This window comes from Dreissena polymorpha, chromosome 2, assembly GCF_020536995.1.
Source record: "Dreissena polymorpha isolate Duluth1 chromosome 2, UMN_Dpol_1.0, whole genome shotgun sequence".
NCBI lineage: Eukaryota > Metazoa > Mollusca > Bivalvia > Myida > Dreissenidae > Dreissena > Dreissena polymorpha.
This window is the reverse complement of record NC_068356.1, coordinates 13,745,364-13,762,454: the sequence shown is the minus strand read 5'-3', so window position 1 is coordinate 13,762,454 and position 17,091 is coordinate 13,745,364. Positions and strand designations below refer to the sequence as shown.

At 34.5% G+C, this 17,091-nt stretch overlaps 1 protein-coding gene across 7 annotated transcripts in view; it reads left to right on the top strand.

The window, feature by feature from the left end:
• Positions 1-12,218: 12,218 nt before the first annotated feature.
• LOC127865925 (protein pangolin, isoforms A/H/I/S-like) overlaps positions 12,219-17,091 on the top strand; it is an 81,366-nt gene continuing 76,493 nt past the window's right edge. For 3 of the 7 annotated variants that reach the window (XM_052406066.1, XM_052406063.1, XM_052406069.1), the window contains exons 1-2: positions 12,222-12,465; positions 12,599-12,653. In XM_052406066.1, the coding sequence (XP_052262026.1) occupies positions 12,310-12,465; positions 12,599-12,653 (211 nt within the window). In that variant the 5' untranslated portion in view covers positions 12,222-12,309. Of the gene's footprint in view, positions 12,466-12,598; positions 12,654-17,091 lie in introns of all 7 variants that reach the window. The other 4 variants (XM_052406070.1, XM_052406071.1, XM_052406064.1 and 1 more) reach the window with 2 other exon arrangements.

The following is a 17,091-nucleotide window of genomic DNA, read 5'->3' as shown; positions in this document are numbered from 1 at the left end:
GTATAAAATAAAGTATAATCTCCCTGTAATCTTTTACTTCATGAATAAAGAAATCCTCAATTTAAAAGGTATTTCATGCGACTGTATCACGATATATTATATCTGTAATATTAACCGGCGAGTACGATACATTTGGATCTTAAATGATACAATTTTAAAAGCTAAAATCACGCTCCCTCTGCGGCATCTATTTCCGGTTTCAACTACACGCAAAACTGTTGCGATGAGGTCTTATAAATCTGAACGGTTTTGAAAGAGTAAAGTTATTGTAAAGTTGTGCGTTCTGAGAAAATAAAAATGATTTACGTCCACAAGTTTATGTGTTTTTATTCAAATAAGAGTGACCTCGAATATTTTGTACAAACTGGAATCTTGATGCAACTGAAGATCGTATAACAGTAAAAATCTCTTTATACCTAGCGATTAGTTGAGTTCCGAATAAGATCCATTCAATTTGTATTTCAATCCATAAAAATTCAAATGACACTAAAAAAGTGAGATTATACCGCTATGAGTGATAATGAGTCATGTGAGGTAAGTGGTAGAAATTCCAATCAACATTTTAACCGCGCAAAACGGGGGTCGATTTGTAATAGCATGCCTTAACGGCAATCGATATATGTTGTGTATTGAATATGTAAAAAGATATCTTAATTAATAGGTTGGGTAAGTTAGCAAATTTGATACGAATTGCTGTGATTGTTCACACGCCGACATTTTCGTTCAATCACATTTGGGAGAGACAAACAAGTGCTACGTGTGTATGCATATGATACAAAAACATCTGCCATTGCCAACAAAGAGTCGAACGGCATCTCCGTTCATCCTGTTAGAGCGATCCAGACCGACATGGTGCCGGGGAAAGATCAGATCTCGCTGGATGGAGGCACTTCCGGGTGAGCGACCACATTTCGCCGGCTAGGGACACTTCCGCCCCCGGCAGATGAGAAACGCTATGCATGTATACATCAAACGACTCTAATGTGTAATGTTCTAGGGTTCATATTTTCTAATAAAAAGCGCCGATTATCTCTTCCGCGGCTGTGACTTCACGTAATGTGGTTGTAGTTTGATGATTAATGTGGTTGGCTCAGTAGACGTTATAAAAGCGGAGGTTAATTTCTTTACGTGATATTATTTTGGTGGCAAATGCTGAAATCCTTTCAAGACGTTTGAAAGTTAATTCTGTCTTTAACAATTCCGTTATACCTTTTTATTGTATAATTGTATTCTAGCGAACAATCGATGTCTGTAACTTTAGCAAGAACAATTTATTAATGTTCTGTTCGGCAAGAGACCGATGCAATTATGTTGTTTGATTATAACTTGTTATTTGCAATCGACGCTTTTTCATTCCACTGACTAAACTTTAAAAAAACAACAACACAACAACATACGGAATGTTAGTAAATTCAACTTAAAACGAATGTTAAAAATCGCCAAATAAAAGTAATGTTACCAATACCGAATACAAATGCTGCTTAAATTGCACTTAACATTTCATTTTGTAAGTAAATGGAACATCTTGAATATTATTGCGTTGTTTTTAATGCATTGAAAAGAAAGCACGCTGAGGTGAAAGGTTCGACTCGCTGAACGGTTTTGGATGCACGCATTCCTGGTCATTTTTAAGAACATATTTGTATCGTAAGTCGCAACGTAAGCAGGTTCGGGGACTATTTATGTAAGGAAACTTATTAAACGCCTTTTTAAATACTACCATATGACCTTAACATGTGCAGGGCTATTCAAAATATGTGAATTATTAAAGAGTTAGCAGTCTGATAGATGTTTTGTGCTGTATTTATACGATAACAAGAATGCATTAATGCACAAAACAGTACATACAGATTGATAATTGTACGAATGTATACATATATGCACGAAATAAAAGAACGAATATATAATGAAGGAAGGAACGAACGAACGAGCGCACGCACGAACGAACAAGTAAAAACATAAATAAATAAATAAATACACAATTAAATGATAAATAAAAACATAAATAAACGGATTCATAAATGCTTAAATAATGATAATAATAACAATAATATTTAATAATAATAATATAATAATAATAATCATCACCATCATCATCATAATAATAAAATTATTAATAATGATGATGATGATGATGATGATGATGATGATGATGATGATGATGATGATGATGATGATTTATTATCTATTATTATTATCATTATTATTAGTTGTATTATTTTAGTTGTTTTATTATTATTATTACAATTATTATTATTATTATTATTATTATTATTATAATAATAATAATTATTATTATTATTATTATTATTATTATCATCATCATCATCATCATCATCATTAGCATCATCATCATCATCATCAAGCACATTCTTATAATAATAATAATAATAATAATAATAATAATATATTATATAATAATAATAATAATAATAGTATTATTATTATTATACTTATAATTATTATTATTATTATTATTATTATTATTATTATTATTATTATTATTATTATTATTATTATTATTATTATCATTATTATTATTATTATTATTATTATTATTATTATTATTATTATTATAAGAATGTGTATACGTAGTAGTAGTGAAAGTGTAATGTGATTAAAAAACGTATGTTCAGTTGACTGAAGGCCATAATGAGATAAAATAAGATAAAATCGTAACAAGGACGGCAATTATTATCAATATAATTGCGAGAAGTAAATGCTATCTGCTGATTTATGTTTCAACTAAATACGCCGTCATTTTTTTTTATTCATAGATATTCATTTGATGTCAAATGAAAATCACCCCCAAGTGTTTACTATTATTAGTAAAGGGCAATAGTTGCCAAGTATGATATCGAATACTAGTATTCATACGGCTGATTGGTTGGTTAAATAATTATTGTAATACAATAAATAACATAAAACGATAAAATTTAAACAGTACTATAAACGAGAAAGGATTGTTTGATTAACGTGTACACAAAACAATAAACGTGCAAATAAAAAACAACAGACACACGTTGGAGAAGCTGCGTGTGTCACCAGACGTACCACAGATTCAATCATTTGTTATTGATCATCGTTGCGATGTTATAAATATAAAATATTATTTTTTAATGTGTTACGTATCACGCGTCATGATTGATCGCTATCTATCTTAAGTCGTAATCTTTCAGAATTTCTAGAGACAAAGATGGTTTAATTAGTTAACATATATCATATGTGCAAAATACCATTTCAGAGTGGGTGAATATGCACGTAGACTGGCGATGCCGGTTGAGGTTCGGCTGAAGAATTGTTGTTAATACGGCATAATGTTTACAGTCACAGTCATCGTACAAAACGTAAATTTTTGTAAGCAAACGACCGACATGACGATCAACATCAATAAACACTACAAAAATGCCCCACACAATTCACTGTTTCTGTTGTGTTTAAATATAAACCATAAAGACATATATTTTAATAAAGTAGTTTGAACCCCAAACACAAAGTTCATTGTCGAATCATGCTAAACTTTATTTATTTACGTATTGTTTTGTTTATTTCCTTCAGATTATTTGCTACAATAATGTTTTATCATGCAACGGTTGTCATATTCCGCTGCCTGTTGACTGTGAAGGACAATAACGCAAACGCAAGCAGAAAGTATACTTTTTCATATCAATTAGCAAATATACCGACAGTAATCAATATTATTTAATAATTAAGGCGTGTCGTGGGAAAACAATGACATCATTCTCCAATTAATGGTGTTTTTTAATTTTCTATAAAGACCCTTATATTTTGCATGAAACCACTGTATGAGCCGAAAGCGCCGTCGTTCGGACTGCCCTGTTTTATCCGGGTTGACACTTCACGCACGTGCTTTCCCACGATACGCCTCATATACTGGTAGTTCAGAAGTAATTCAATATGTGATTATTTACATATCGCAGTTCCGTCAAAGTAAGAAAATAGCGTTGATTCAACGCGTAGGGAATTAATGAAAATATTATTGAATACGGTCGTGTAAGCATGGTAACAGGAAAAATCACAGTTGCTACGAGTTCATATATTAGAGCTATTCTACTGTTCTTTTACATTTAAATAGTGCACTCGGTGGCTGTCTGAATTGCATTCGCTTGTCATAATGTCATAACAAAAAGTTATAAAACACCACCTTATAATAATAGTTTTACAGACCATAGTGCTCGGTTGTAAAACTGCTCCGTTTTCATGTAATCGGTCCTCATTGCTACAATTGGAAACACTAATTATTATGCTATTCGTTGTCTTGACCGATGAGGATTCATTCTACAAAGCCGTAGTTGTTTCATGTTGCCCCGGCTTTTTCTTGTCCGTTCAGGAACATCACTACTTCGTGTACCTCTACCTGTCCATTGCTGCATGCATCCACTGTACAACAGCCTTCATGTCTTGTCATCTTGAAACTGCTCCCCGTGCGTACCATAGGTTCATATCATTCTGTAAACAGGAGGCCGCTGTTGTCCGCATCTGTTGTGTGCCAGCGCACAATGCCATGTAAACCCGCTGTTAAGACTTGCCGGTGTCTGTTTCCGGTAGGTAACGGTATGCATACCGTCAACGATGTCATGTCGCTAAGAGCGACGTTAAATTTGCAAACTTCACATTAAAACTAGTCAATAAATATATTGATCGTTTAACTGTATTCCTTTCTTGCAGTGAAACGTTAACTCCATTTCCAGAAGGTCTTAGCAATATGAATTGAAAGAAAATGTGGTGAAATGTTTGTGTCTTTTATTTAAACATTTCTTAGCAATACAATTTCCCTACCACGGTCCTGGTTCAGTTTCAAAGCAAGTAATAACACTCATTATCATAAACATTACAGAAAGCTAGCAATTTGAGCAACATAAAAGCAGACATATTTACACTGGGCATAGAAGCAAAGACGTTCAGGGCCCCTACCACCTGCGCAGCTGTAGTTTTCTTTGCAAATTTTCCCCTCATTTCACTTTTTAATGATTATACAGCTGTAGTTATTTTCATGTTTTCGCCACCTTTTCATATAACTTAAATCACTGTGCTCGTATTAAATTGAGCATCATGAAATTACGTTAAGGTCTATTAAACCGATTGCATTTAATGAGTAATGGCACTATAACCATACATGTTACGGCACGCCAGACACCCTACTCACTTCAATTATCAATTGTGCTTCCGTCCGTCTTTCCATGTGTTCGTCCGCCTACACATGATATGCCCAACATTCCTGAGTTGAACGGACTGTGGAATTCTTGCTGTAGGTACTTTGGCATGGTTTAACGGGACCTTTTCACAGATTTTGGCATATATTGAAGTTTGTCATGCTTTATATCAATTGTTAAATGTAAACAATGGATCAAAAAAGCTCTAGTAAAAAAAAGAATACAATTAAAGAAAGAAAAAAGTAACTCTCAACTGGGCTCGAACCACTGATCCCTGGAGTAAAAGTCTATCGCCTAGAACACTCGTCCATTCGTGTTCATAATATGTGTACTGTATTTTATACTTTATATAAGCAATACTCGTAGTGTCACAAAATATAACTGACAACAACAAAATTCTCTAAATTATTCAATCGTTTCGCCTTGCAACGCTGTATAATTTTTATGTTTTTAAATCGTCAAAAGATGCATATATAATGGATATTATAGCTCATGGTAAATGCTCAGTATTACTGTTTCCTCGCAAATACCATAACTACAACGAAAATTGCGAATCTGAAACATTTTTTAAATAACTGTTGTCAATTTACCAAAAACGTGAAAAGGTCCCTTTAATGTTCATGGTGGGTATTTTGAACGTGGAAACCTGACGCTCCTCCCCCACATTAGTGATTTTTAGCATAATAATATTGGCTTTGTTTTCAAAAGACTACATCATCTCGAAACAGTGTCCTTCGAGAAGTAGTATGTGTTGGATTATGAGAAATTATACTAACGCCTATATGTTTTATTGAACAAATGCCTTGGTGATATTGCACAGATGTTCGGGTAATGTGACCAAATATAATTGTCTGGACTATTTAACACGCAGTTCATGAACAAATGTCTGCGCAGTATTTCTAATTCATCTTAAATGAGAACGTATAATTCAAGGGATGACAAATTGCGAGATTAAATACACATAAAATGTATGATGTATTTTACACAAAAAACCACAATGTTCATATTTCATTTTCGCAGTTTTTGAATTCATATGTGATTAAATAGATGTAATTACCCTCGCGCGATTCTAGAGTCGCTTCTTTGAAGTGTTCTAATTCCCTCAGTACCAGCGGGTTTTATTACTTATTTTTCTTCAGATATGTCATTAAAAGAAAACGTTAGTCGCGAAACGAGGCCGTTAGTCTACGTACTCACTGCATGTAAAACATACGTTACCTTCTATATGCATTCATTAGCATTCTCGAAACTTCAGTCTTTAGTCTTCAGTCTTCAATTCTTTTCTTTAACAGGGTGGTTGTATCAATGTGATGCATATATATGTACGTTCGGTGTGTGTACATGGGGTAGAGTACGAAATGTAAATAAAATAAAAGAAAATTTAAGGAATATATGAATGAATGAATCGAGGGATGGATGAAGGAAGGAAGAAACGAAATTTCATTCGTGTTAATACTACAACGCGATGACATGTTTCAGTGCCCACAACAAACAGGAAATAATAATAATAATAATAATAACTTTATTTCATGAAGAATTCACATTAAGAAATAATTTCTTTTTTACAATGTGGTCTTCAGTAAAAAAACACAAGTATATATTTTGAAACATGCATACGAACATACAAGGGAAAAAAGAAAATGAACTATACAGTTAAATGTTATAATAAATTCCTTATCAATTCGGACGACGTCGACGACGACGAAGACAACGACGACGATGATAATGATGACGATGATGATTATGATAATACAAAATATGCAAAATATGATACAAAAATCAATCTTTCAAAAATTAATCTTTCAAATAAATCACATCAGACACATCACAACAAAGTATTAACATAGAAAAAACATAAATGGTGCAATAGAATTTAAAGGGGCCTTTTCACAGATTTTGGCATTTTTTTAACTTATTCATTAAATGCTTTATATTGATAAATGTAAACATTGGATCCTAAAAGCTCCAGTAAAAAATCAAGAAAAAAAATAAAAAAAGGAAAAGAACATTGCCCGGAGCAGGTTTCGAACCAGTGACCCCTGGAGTCCTGCCAGAGTCCTGAAGTAAAAACGCTTTAGCCTACTGAGCTATTCCGCCGAGTACACATTCTTGACGTATTTTATACCTTATATAAGCAATCTTCGTAGTTTCACAAAATTTAACGACAAAAACAGAACTCTCCAAATTATTCAATCGTTTCGCGTTGCAACGCTTTATAATTTTTAGGTTTTAAAATCGTCAAAAGATGCATATAATGGCTACATTAGAGCATGGTTAATGTTCAGTATTACTGTTTCCTCACAAATATCATAACTGAAACGAAAACTTACGAATCTGAAACAATTTTTTTTCAATTTTGTCAATTTACCAAAGCGTGAAAAGATCCCTTTAACTGCAGTACATATTTATACGAAATCAAACATAAGTGTATAATATTCATATAGTAAAACGCAAATCCAATGAATACACACTCATACAATACCATCATACTGCGTTTCTTTCAACAAGAGGGCTTGAAATGCACAAAGTCGCTCACCTGAGATATAAAGGAACTGGCGTGTTATGTGCAGCCCAATATATGATTAGAACAAATACTCTAACCAAGTTCCATGAAAAGTGAACTATAGTCTGTAACTTTAAGCGTGCTTACAATGTTTTACTATAGCCAAATTAAGATAACTTCCCCGCCCCCTGGCTGCTATGTTTTTCAAGAGACCAGAACTATTTTCGAAGTCATCCAAGATATCATCAAAAACAATGTTTTGACAAAGTTTCACGATGATTGAACACTAAATGTGACTTTCAGAGGTAATACAAACCATATGAAATGCCTCGCCCCTGGCCGCCGTGTTTTTTTTCAACCAACCGGAACCATTTTCGAACTCGTCCAAGATATTATTAGGGACACATTTTTTGACCAAGTATCAAGAAAATCGGACAATAAATGTGGCCTCTAAAGGGTTAACAAGGTTTTACTATAGCCATTTATAGGCTTATATGGAAATAAGGGCAGCGCACGACGCACGACGGACGACGGACAAAAGCTCCCCATGAGATACTGTGCTCAGGTGAGCTAAAAATGTGAATAGATAATAGCCGCGTGTGCATATTCAATGAGAATCTTTTATCCTTCAAATGAATGATCTCCGGTTAAAGCCACAAAGAATTCTCAAACTATAATAATGATGTATACTAGAAGAATTCTATTACCTGACATTCCCGATGAAGTCGGGTTGACACGATGGTTGCGTTTATTTGAAAGAGAGATTATATCAAGTTGATTTACTTTACAAGAGGCATACTTGTTGCGAAGTTCAATAATATCTCTTCTCTACAATTTTATATTTATATGTCTAAGAGTATGAGCCACGTCATTCGAGAAAGAGTCGATTGACGTGTGCGGCAAGCTTTATTCCAAACCAACCTGAGGGGCTACTCTGTCTGCTATTGAGACCACCAAACCTTGCGTTACTTTATAGCGGACAGGAGCATCTGTCCTAAATACAGTACGTCTTTATACGGATCTGTTTCGACGCTGGCCGCATATGACATAAAGCCCATTTACCCATGACGGTGACTCGTATACAATACCCAACGAATTTTGGCACGTATTCACACTTGTACCACTGGCAGCACTTTTAGTGGTATTAAGACAAAATTTAGCCCATGAAAATAAACTCCCGAAAACAATGCAAGAAAAAAATAAAGCGGTCGACAAATCGTGCTCGCTTTACCAAGTTACCTTGGAAAAGTTGTCAAGGTTTTTATGTTAAGCAAATTCAAAATTGGCCTCAGGCTATCATATGAGATCTTACGAGCCTTGTTCTGAGAAAACTGGGCTTAATGCATGTGCGTAACGTGTCATACCAGATTAGCCTGTGCAGTCCGCACAGGCTAATCAGGGACGACACTTTCCGATAAACTTGAATTCGGTAAGGAGGGACTTCCTTGAAACTAAAAATACCATAAAAAGCGGAAAGTGTCGTACCTGATTAGCCTGTGCGGACTGCACATGCTAATCTGGGACGACACTTTAAGCACATGCATTTTGCCTAGTTTTCTCAGAACACGACTCTTACAAACTCAATATTTTAACCGCGTTTGGGAAAACTGTGTTGAATGCACGTGCACAGGCTTAACAGCGACGACACTTTCCGCCTAAACTGGATTCTCTTTTAAAAGAGACATTCCATTAACGAAAGATTTAACAAACGAGGCAAGTGCCTTCCCTAATTAGCATGTGCATACTGCACATGCTAATCTAGGACGATACTTTACGCACGTGCATTAAAGGAGCCTTTTCACAGATTTTGGCATGTATATAAGTTTGCCATACAATGCTTTATTTTGATAAATGTAAACATTGGATCTAAAAAGCTCCATTAAAAAAAAACAAGAATAAAATTAAGAAAAGAAAAGAAAAAAAAATAACTCTCAACTGGGCTCGAATCAATGACTCCTGGAGTCCTGGAGTAAAAGTCTACCGCTTAGACCACTCGGCCATACATGCTCATATAATAAAAATGTATTTTATAATTTATATAAGCAATTCTCGTAGTTTCACAAAATATAACGACAACAACATAACTCTCCAAATTTTATAATTTTCAGGTTTTTAAATCGTCAAAAGATGCATAAAATGGATATTTTAGAGCATGGTAAATGTTCAGTATTACTCTTTCCTCACATATATCATAACTAAAACGAAAATTTGCGAATCTTAAACAACTGTTTTTAATGTTGTCAATTAACCAAAACGTGGAAAGGCCCCTTCTCCAAAACGAGACTCATTTGAAAGAAACGACTGCATCAGTCTCAGCGGCATGCTGCGCACTCGCGCGCGGGGCCAGCTTGTTTCGAACACGAAAATGCTAATTCTAAGCTTGAAAAATGTTTTGAAGGAGTTCTGTCCAAATACCAATTGTGCAACATCGTATTTGTCAAGTTTTGTCAGAGCTAATGGCCTAAATACTACCAGTCGGAATAACATCACGAAATAAATGGTGGAAGTTCGAACTTTTATGCTTTGTGTATGATGTGGATAAATATTATATGCCGACCCGGGGTTTAATCAATGCTCCAGAACATTTCGAACTTAATAAAATAGGTGAAATATAAAAAAGTTCAAAACGTTCATACGATGCCCAACACTTCGTTCTTAAAAGCTTTCGTTTTTGTTGTGTCCAAAGGAAGTAACCGGAGAAAAGTACGCGGAAGAAAGCATGATGCGATCAACCCATGCCCCGTGCGTTGGGACGAATAATGACGCATATGTATTCCTGCACGGGCGCGCCGTTTACATAATCATATTATTAAGAAACCCAATGTCTCGTTCTCGTATGAGTCTTATATGACTCCCCACGTAGCAATTTACTTGTATTACAGAATCTTCGTCTTTGTTCATATTTCGGCTTCCAAAATAAAACTCAGTGTTAATATTGAATTATCTCATAATGACAATTCATGATATGTTATTCGTGATAATACAATGTGTCAGCATGTAAATGGATCTCAAATTTTTGATGCATATTACCTGCATACACATATAGAATGTATTGTTGATTTTACACATGAAATGTCAAAAATTGTACCTAAACATTCCGACAACATAGGTTGGTTCATTTATTAACATGATATTAAACGATTAGCTCTACAATAGTAAATGCACTAACTGAAAAACGCCTTATTCCATACCTCCGATCAAGTCTACATTACAAGAATTGAGGCTCAAGCTTGCATACGAATCTGGCCTCGTTGAAACGGGGTTTAATGCACGTGCGTACAGTGTCATCCCATATTAACCTTAGCAGTCACCACAGGCTAAGTAGTGACCATACTTTCCGCGTTATTGTATTTTCCGTTTGTAGGAAGTTCTCCTCTAAGCGAAAATCCACTTATGGCGGAAAGTTTCTCCCTGATTATTCTGTACGGAATGCACGGGCTTATATAGGAAGACACTTAACGCACGTGAATAAAGCCCCGTTTTTTTTCAGAGTGAGACTCATATGTTATATTAAAGGACCCTTTAGTGCCAGCCATATAAGAAATATTGATGACAAAAAGTGGGGTAAATGTATAAACCACACAATTAGTTTGCATGTCCGTTTATAATAAGAAACGAAATACGACTATCCTGAGTCGACCATTTACACTCATCTAGCGCATCTGATACCCTGCGCGTCCACTGACCAAAGATGACCGTTTCAAACGAGTTTCCCGCCGCTGCGATGACCCCTTAACCGCGGCCCAGATTGATACATCCATTCATGTTGCGGATAACTTAACATCGTAAGGATATTTGCAAACTTAAAAATCCTTTTTTAACACACGTTAACCTCGGTGCTTTTTTCTTATGAGAATAACCTTGATATTGCCGGCTATTAAACATCGACATATCAACAGTTTATACAAGTGTAATGTGTCAATGCACCTCTGTATTTACATGGACTGTTCTTCAAAGCAGATCTTCAAAGGGAAGTGGAAATAATGTTGACCCAATTTACAGAACACGAAACAGTCTAGCTATTACTCTATTTAGTGTTACATTTTGCTAATCCAATAATAAACTACTAGGATAAATCCACCGTAAGCAAGCCATTTAGACGCAAACTTATTTCAGTGCATATTAACGATCTTATTTCATTTCTTCATCATCGAAACGCGCCTATTTTGTTGTGTTTTCACCAAGTTCAAAGAGAAGGCTCCTTGAGGGAAATTTAATGTCTACAGTATTATGATAAAATGTCCGTTTTGACTATTAAACTCTAACAATATTTATGTCATGTCGGAATCCAATACAGAATTTCCCAAACTGTGAAACAGAGACACTTCTGTACATTTCATAACAGATTGCAAGTAAATAAAGTGTGTATTGGCGTGGCATATGAACGTGCTAACCTGTAAAAAACAAACCCTTTGATCTGCTTTGATCTTTGAAGTGTGCTCCCATTCGGGACCTCTCTCAATTACGTTAGATTTGTAAAACGCGCAGCGATTGGTCAGTTCTTTAAGCGCTCGCTGCCAATTGGGCAATTGAAGACTGAATGTCTTCACTGTGTATTTTCATGGCGGATTCAAAACGTGTGTGTTAACTTCGTGTGTTTTTGTGTAAATTAACAACAAATATCGACTACATATGACAATGCCGCATGTTAATTCTGGCGGCAGTGATGATATATACGACAGTGACGAAGTTAAAGTGTATAGACATGAAGGGGATGAGGAAAATGAAAAGAAATCGTCTGAAAATTTATCGGAGGATAAGTTAGGCCTGGTGACCGAAACTGAAGAGGTGAGGCTTATATCGTCTGAGTCAGCGTGTTTTCATCTCTTGTTCTGTTGATATTTCAAGTGCAAGTTTCTCTTCAGAGCCTCATTGTTTTGTTTTACTTTTGTGAAATGCATTTCTCTCACTTTCGTTGCAGAATAAAGTGGGTTATGCAGGAAACAGTAAAGAGCACAGGCTTGTTGAACATGAAGGTATGTTATTTGGTGGAAAATAAACTTCAAAGGAAATTTACATCATCATAGATTATAGCCAACATGGAAGATCAGATCTAAGCCATTCATATCTTGTAATCTGATTCGGCATTGAATGTCGTGTTTTAAACCCTCCACAATACACTGCATTTAAACCTGTAAGATATACACATTGAATTTGAAATGCAGAAGTATATCTTTCTCAATTGTGTTTATCAAAATAGAAAGTTTACGATTATACATTTTATGTTGGGTCATGCATGAATTGTTATTGTAGTTCACAGTGCTGTTTACTACGCTGTTACACCTCAAACTTGAATGTTCCTTAGGGATCATCAGGTGTCACCTTTCAAGGGAATGTATCATCATGGACATATGATATCCTTGTTCTCAAAACTTTGTAAAATTGAATCATTGAGCGTAACTGATACAGCATTCATCAGGCGATCAATGTGATCTTAACTGTTCAAGATGAACACGATAAAATTAGCTGAAACCATTAAAATTTATGCATAATTACAGACGATTTTAGTTTAATTGGTTTTTAACTAGCTTTTAATTATTGTAGTAATCATCTTGTAGGGTCCTTATGTTTTCATTAAACAGAAGTACAAAACATTAATTATTATGACCTTAAATAATGTGACCCTGACTTTTATTTTAGGTCAACTTACATACACAAAGAAGAAAATCAGTATCTACATGTAGCTGATGATGAAAAACTCTTTTGGATCTCCTATTTTTCTGTAAATCTTTTAACTAAAATTTATAATACTTGTTTTACATTCTAGAGACAAGTACAAATTCATTTGCTGGAACCATACTGGCTTCTCTGAAATTTTGTTGATAATACCTTCAAACAAAGTGTACTTTCTTCATGAAGTTCAACGAGATAAATATTTTATAAAAAACACACACATGAAATAGCAGTTTTGCACATAAAGCAGCAGTAACACACTTTAGTTGTCATATCATTAGCTGATCCATATACATGTTTAACTACTGTACTGTTGGTTAGTCAGACTTCAATGAATTAAAGGACAACCAGAATAACAATCAGCAATCTGTATTGTTCCTTTTTGTGGGCAAAGTTTGCCCAAACTGTGGTGACCTTATTTAAGTGGTAATCCAGTAATGTCAGTCATTGGACTTAATACAGATTAGGAGGGTAAACACACCTGAATCACAAATGGGTCCATTTACTTTGTTCTCTAAGAAATGGTCAATGTAAGGCTTAGGATTTGACAAATTTGATAGGCCACCGCGATTGAAATGAGTCATTTATCAGTGGAGCATTTCCATTTCTTATGAACATGTTCAAAATGTGAAAGCAAACAACAGTTGTCAGGTTTTAAATGAGAAGCTAAATGTTTTTTTCTGCAGTATCTTTATATTATTCACTAGTGGTATCTAATACATAGTATATTCAGGGCTTTAGATAACAAGAGTGTTTATTACGCAATTAAATTAACCTAAAACATATATAATTTCAAAATAAAGCATACAAAAACGCAAATACAAATTTAATAATGTAATTCCTGTAAAATGCCTTGCCCCACGAAACGCAATTCTTACGAACACTGGGCGTATTTTTTAGACTGGTTATTTTTGGTACTAAAATATATCGGATAGTCTATATGCCGTCCTATGAAGAAAAGAAGGCAGTCTTTTCAGTCGTTATCAATCTTTGGGGTATTATTGTATTATTCATAGGCCCGTCCGATTTTTACTTTCATTTTTAAGGTTTTCAACTAAAAATGAACTGAAAATGGGGTGCATCGCTTTGAACAGCTATAACTTCATCAATTGTGCAGCAATGTTCACTAACTCTGTCTTAATCTGACAACGCAAATATAAATTAACTTTGAACAGAAATTCAGTAATTGTTTGTTGTTATGTACAGAAACCTTTGTGTATTCCATTTGTATAAATAATATAGTAACCTTATTTGATTTTTATTATATGTGTATTTCCCTAAATTACCCAATTGAGTTTAAAAAAAACGGGGGTGTAAAACACAATTCAGCTTAAAAGTAGGTGGTGAAACTTTTTGCTAAAAGTATTGAATTGACAAAAACCCAATTGTTGTCAATAATAGGGGGTGAATTACCCAATATACCTCAAAAGTTATCTAGTATAGCCCTGTATATTTTTGCTCAAGTCCTCTTATAAATCAAACCAAGAGAATCAACATACATGTACAAGTTAGTATAACTACATGTAGAACAATCTAAAGATGGTGATGTTTCTGAATTAACCTTCTAGTTTAGTACTTCAATTATGAATTATATAACACAACCATATTCAAATACAATACTGTTAGTTGGGTTTATTCTATACAATTTTTTTTATTTGCTTATAAACGGTCAAAAAGTTAAAAAGCAACCTTATAGAGATGATAAATACAAATGACAATTTATCATGTGCTTCATTACTTTAATAATATAAAACGAAACTTATTTCATTGGTTAAACATTTATGAGTACATTACATCATTTTGCCTGAGGGAACATAATTTTTGGGACATGCTGGTATATATTTTACAAGATCAGATAAACTCACATTTTAGTGTGTTTTATCAATTAAAACATCATGATTTGGCCACACTTGGTGGACAGTGGTATGGCTTGCCATCAAAACCATCCAATTATTTGCTACAGTTAATGGTCTCACATAGTTTACCTGGGGGACATTAGGACTTGTAATAGATTGTACCTACTAATTTTGGAGTGATTTACACCAACCTAATATTGCTTGAGGGTCACTTCAGGTCACTGTTACTTCAGTTTTACCTCGTTTTACTTGTCAAACTTTTTAGTTTAATATGCAGCCTTAGAAACGTAATTTTGTATTTACCATTGTTTATCACAGTTTGGAGTCGAGATGCTAAGGAAGTAAAACTATAAGAGCATTAATGTGATTTGTTTTGACATTATTTTTACTATACTGTCTGTGCTTGTGTTCAGATTTCCTTATGAATTGATCATGAGTACCTTATTTTAGGGTAAATATGACTCACTTGCATGCTGTACTCAAACTGTCATGATCCAGTTCTATTTTCGGGATTCCACCTTTCGACAATAATAATACTATACATGTTATGGAATTCAAAACCTGTTATTTTATGTAATTAAAATAAATTAAATTATGTTGACGTATAATTTTTTTATTTCAAAATTTGGTAAAAAAATGTGCTTTTATTGTCACAGTGATGTTATAAATATATGTGTAGTATAATATAATTTTCGGTTCAACATATCAACCATCACATACAAATTAATGGTTGTACATTACAATATTTATGCCCCCCTTCGAAGAAGAGGGGGTATATTGCTTTGCTCATGTCGGTCTGTCGGTCGGTCCGTCTGTCCGTCCACCAGGTGGTTGTCAGACGATAACTCAAGAACGCTTGGGCCTAGGATCATGAAACTTCATGGGTATATTGATCATAACTCGCAGATGACCCCTATTGATTTTCAGGTCACTAGGTCAAAGGTCAAGGTCACAGAGACCCGAAATAGTAAAATGGTTTCCGGATGATAACTCAAGAACGCTTAGGCCTAGGATCATGAAACTTAATAGGTAGATTGATCATGACTCGCAGATGACCCCTATTGATTTTCAGGTCACTAGGTCAAAGGTCAAGGTCACGGTGACCCGAAATAGTAAAATGGTGTCCGGATGATAACTCAAGAATGCTTATGGCTAGGATCATGAAACTTCATAGGTACATTGATCATGACTGGCAGATGACCCCTATTGATTTTCAGGTCACTAGGTCAAAGGTCAAGGTCACAGTGACAAAAGAAACCTATTTACACAATGGCTCTCACTACAACGGAGAGCCCATATGGGGGCCATGCATGTTTTACAAACAGCCTTTGTTTATGAATGAATTGATTGCCTAATCTGATCAGTGTTGATTTTCTTTATGGCAGTGTTCTTCATAAAGAATTTTAGTAGCCAGTTATAGTTTCAAAGTAACCAGCGGCTAAGAACTAAAACAGGCATTTTTGCACTGTTTTGAATTGATATTATGAAGAAAAGTAGTTGGCATCGAGATTGAAAGTAACCACTTACATTGCCAGTGCTTCAGAAAAACACTGTTAATGGCCTTGTACTTCATTTGATTTATGTTTGTCGCACCTCTGTTTGCTATGTATTTTTGCAAACCAGTCTGTTGGGTCAGTTCATCATATTTATTATTTTTTAGTAAGTCGTGTTATTTCTTCCATAACTACGTGTGGTGTTCTCATGTTATACTATCAATAAAACTTGAAGGCAGACAAAACAAATAATTAAATGGCAACACTTTAACCCTTTGCATGCTGGGAAATTTGTCGTCTGCTAAAATGTTGTCAGCTGAATTTCTAAAATTAGCATTTTCTTCGATTTTTTTCAAAGAATACTATCAGAATAGCAAACAGTCTGGATCCTG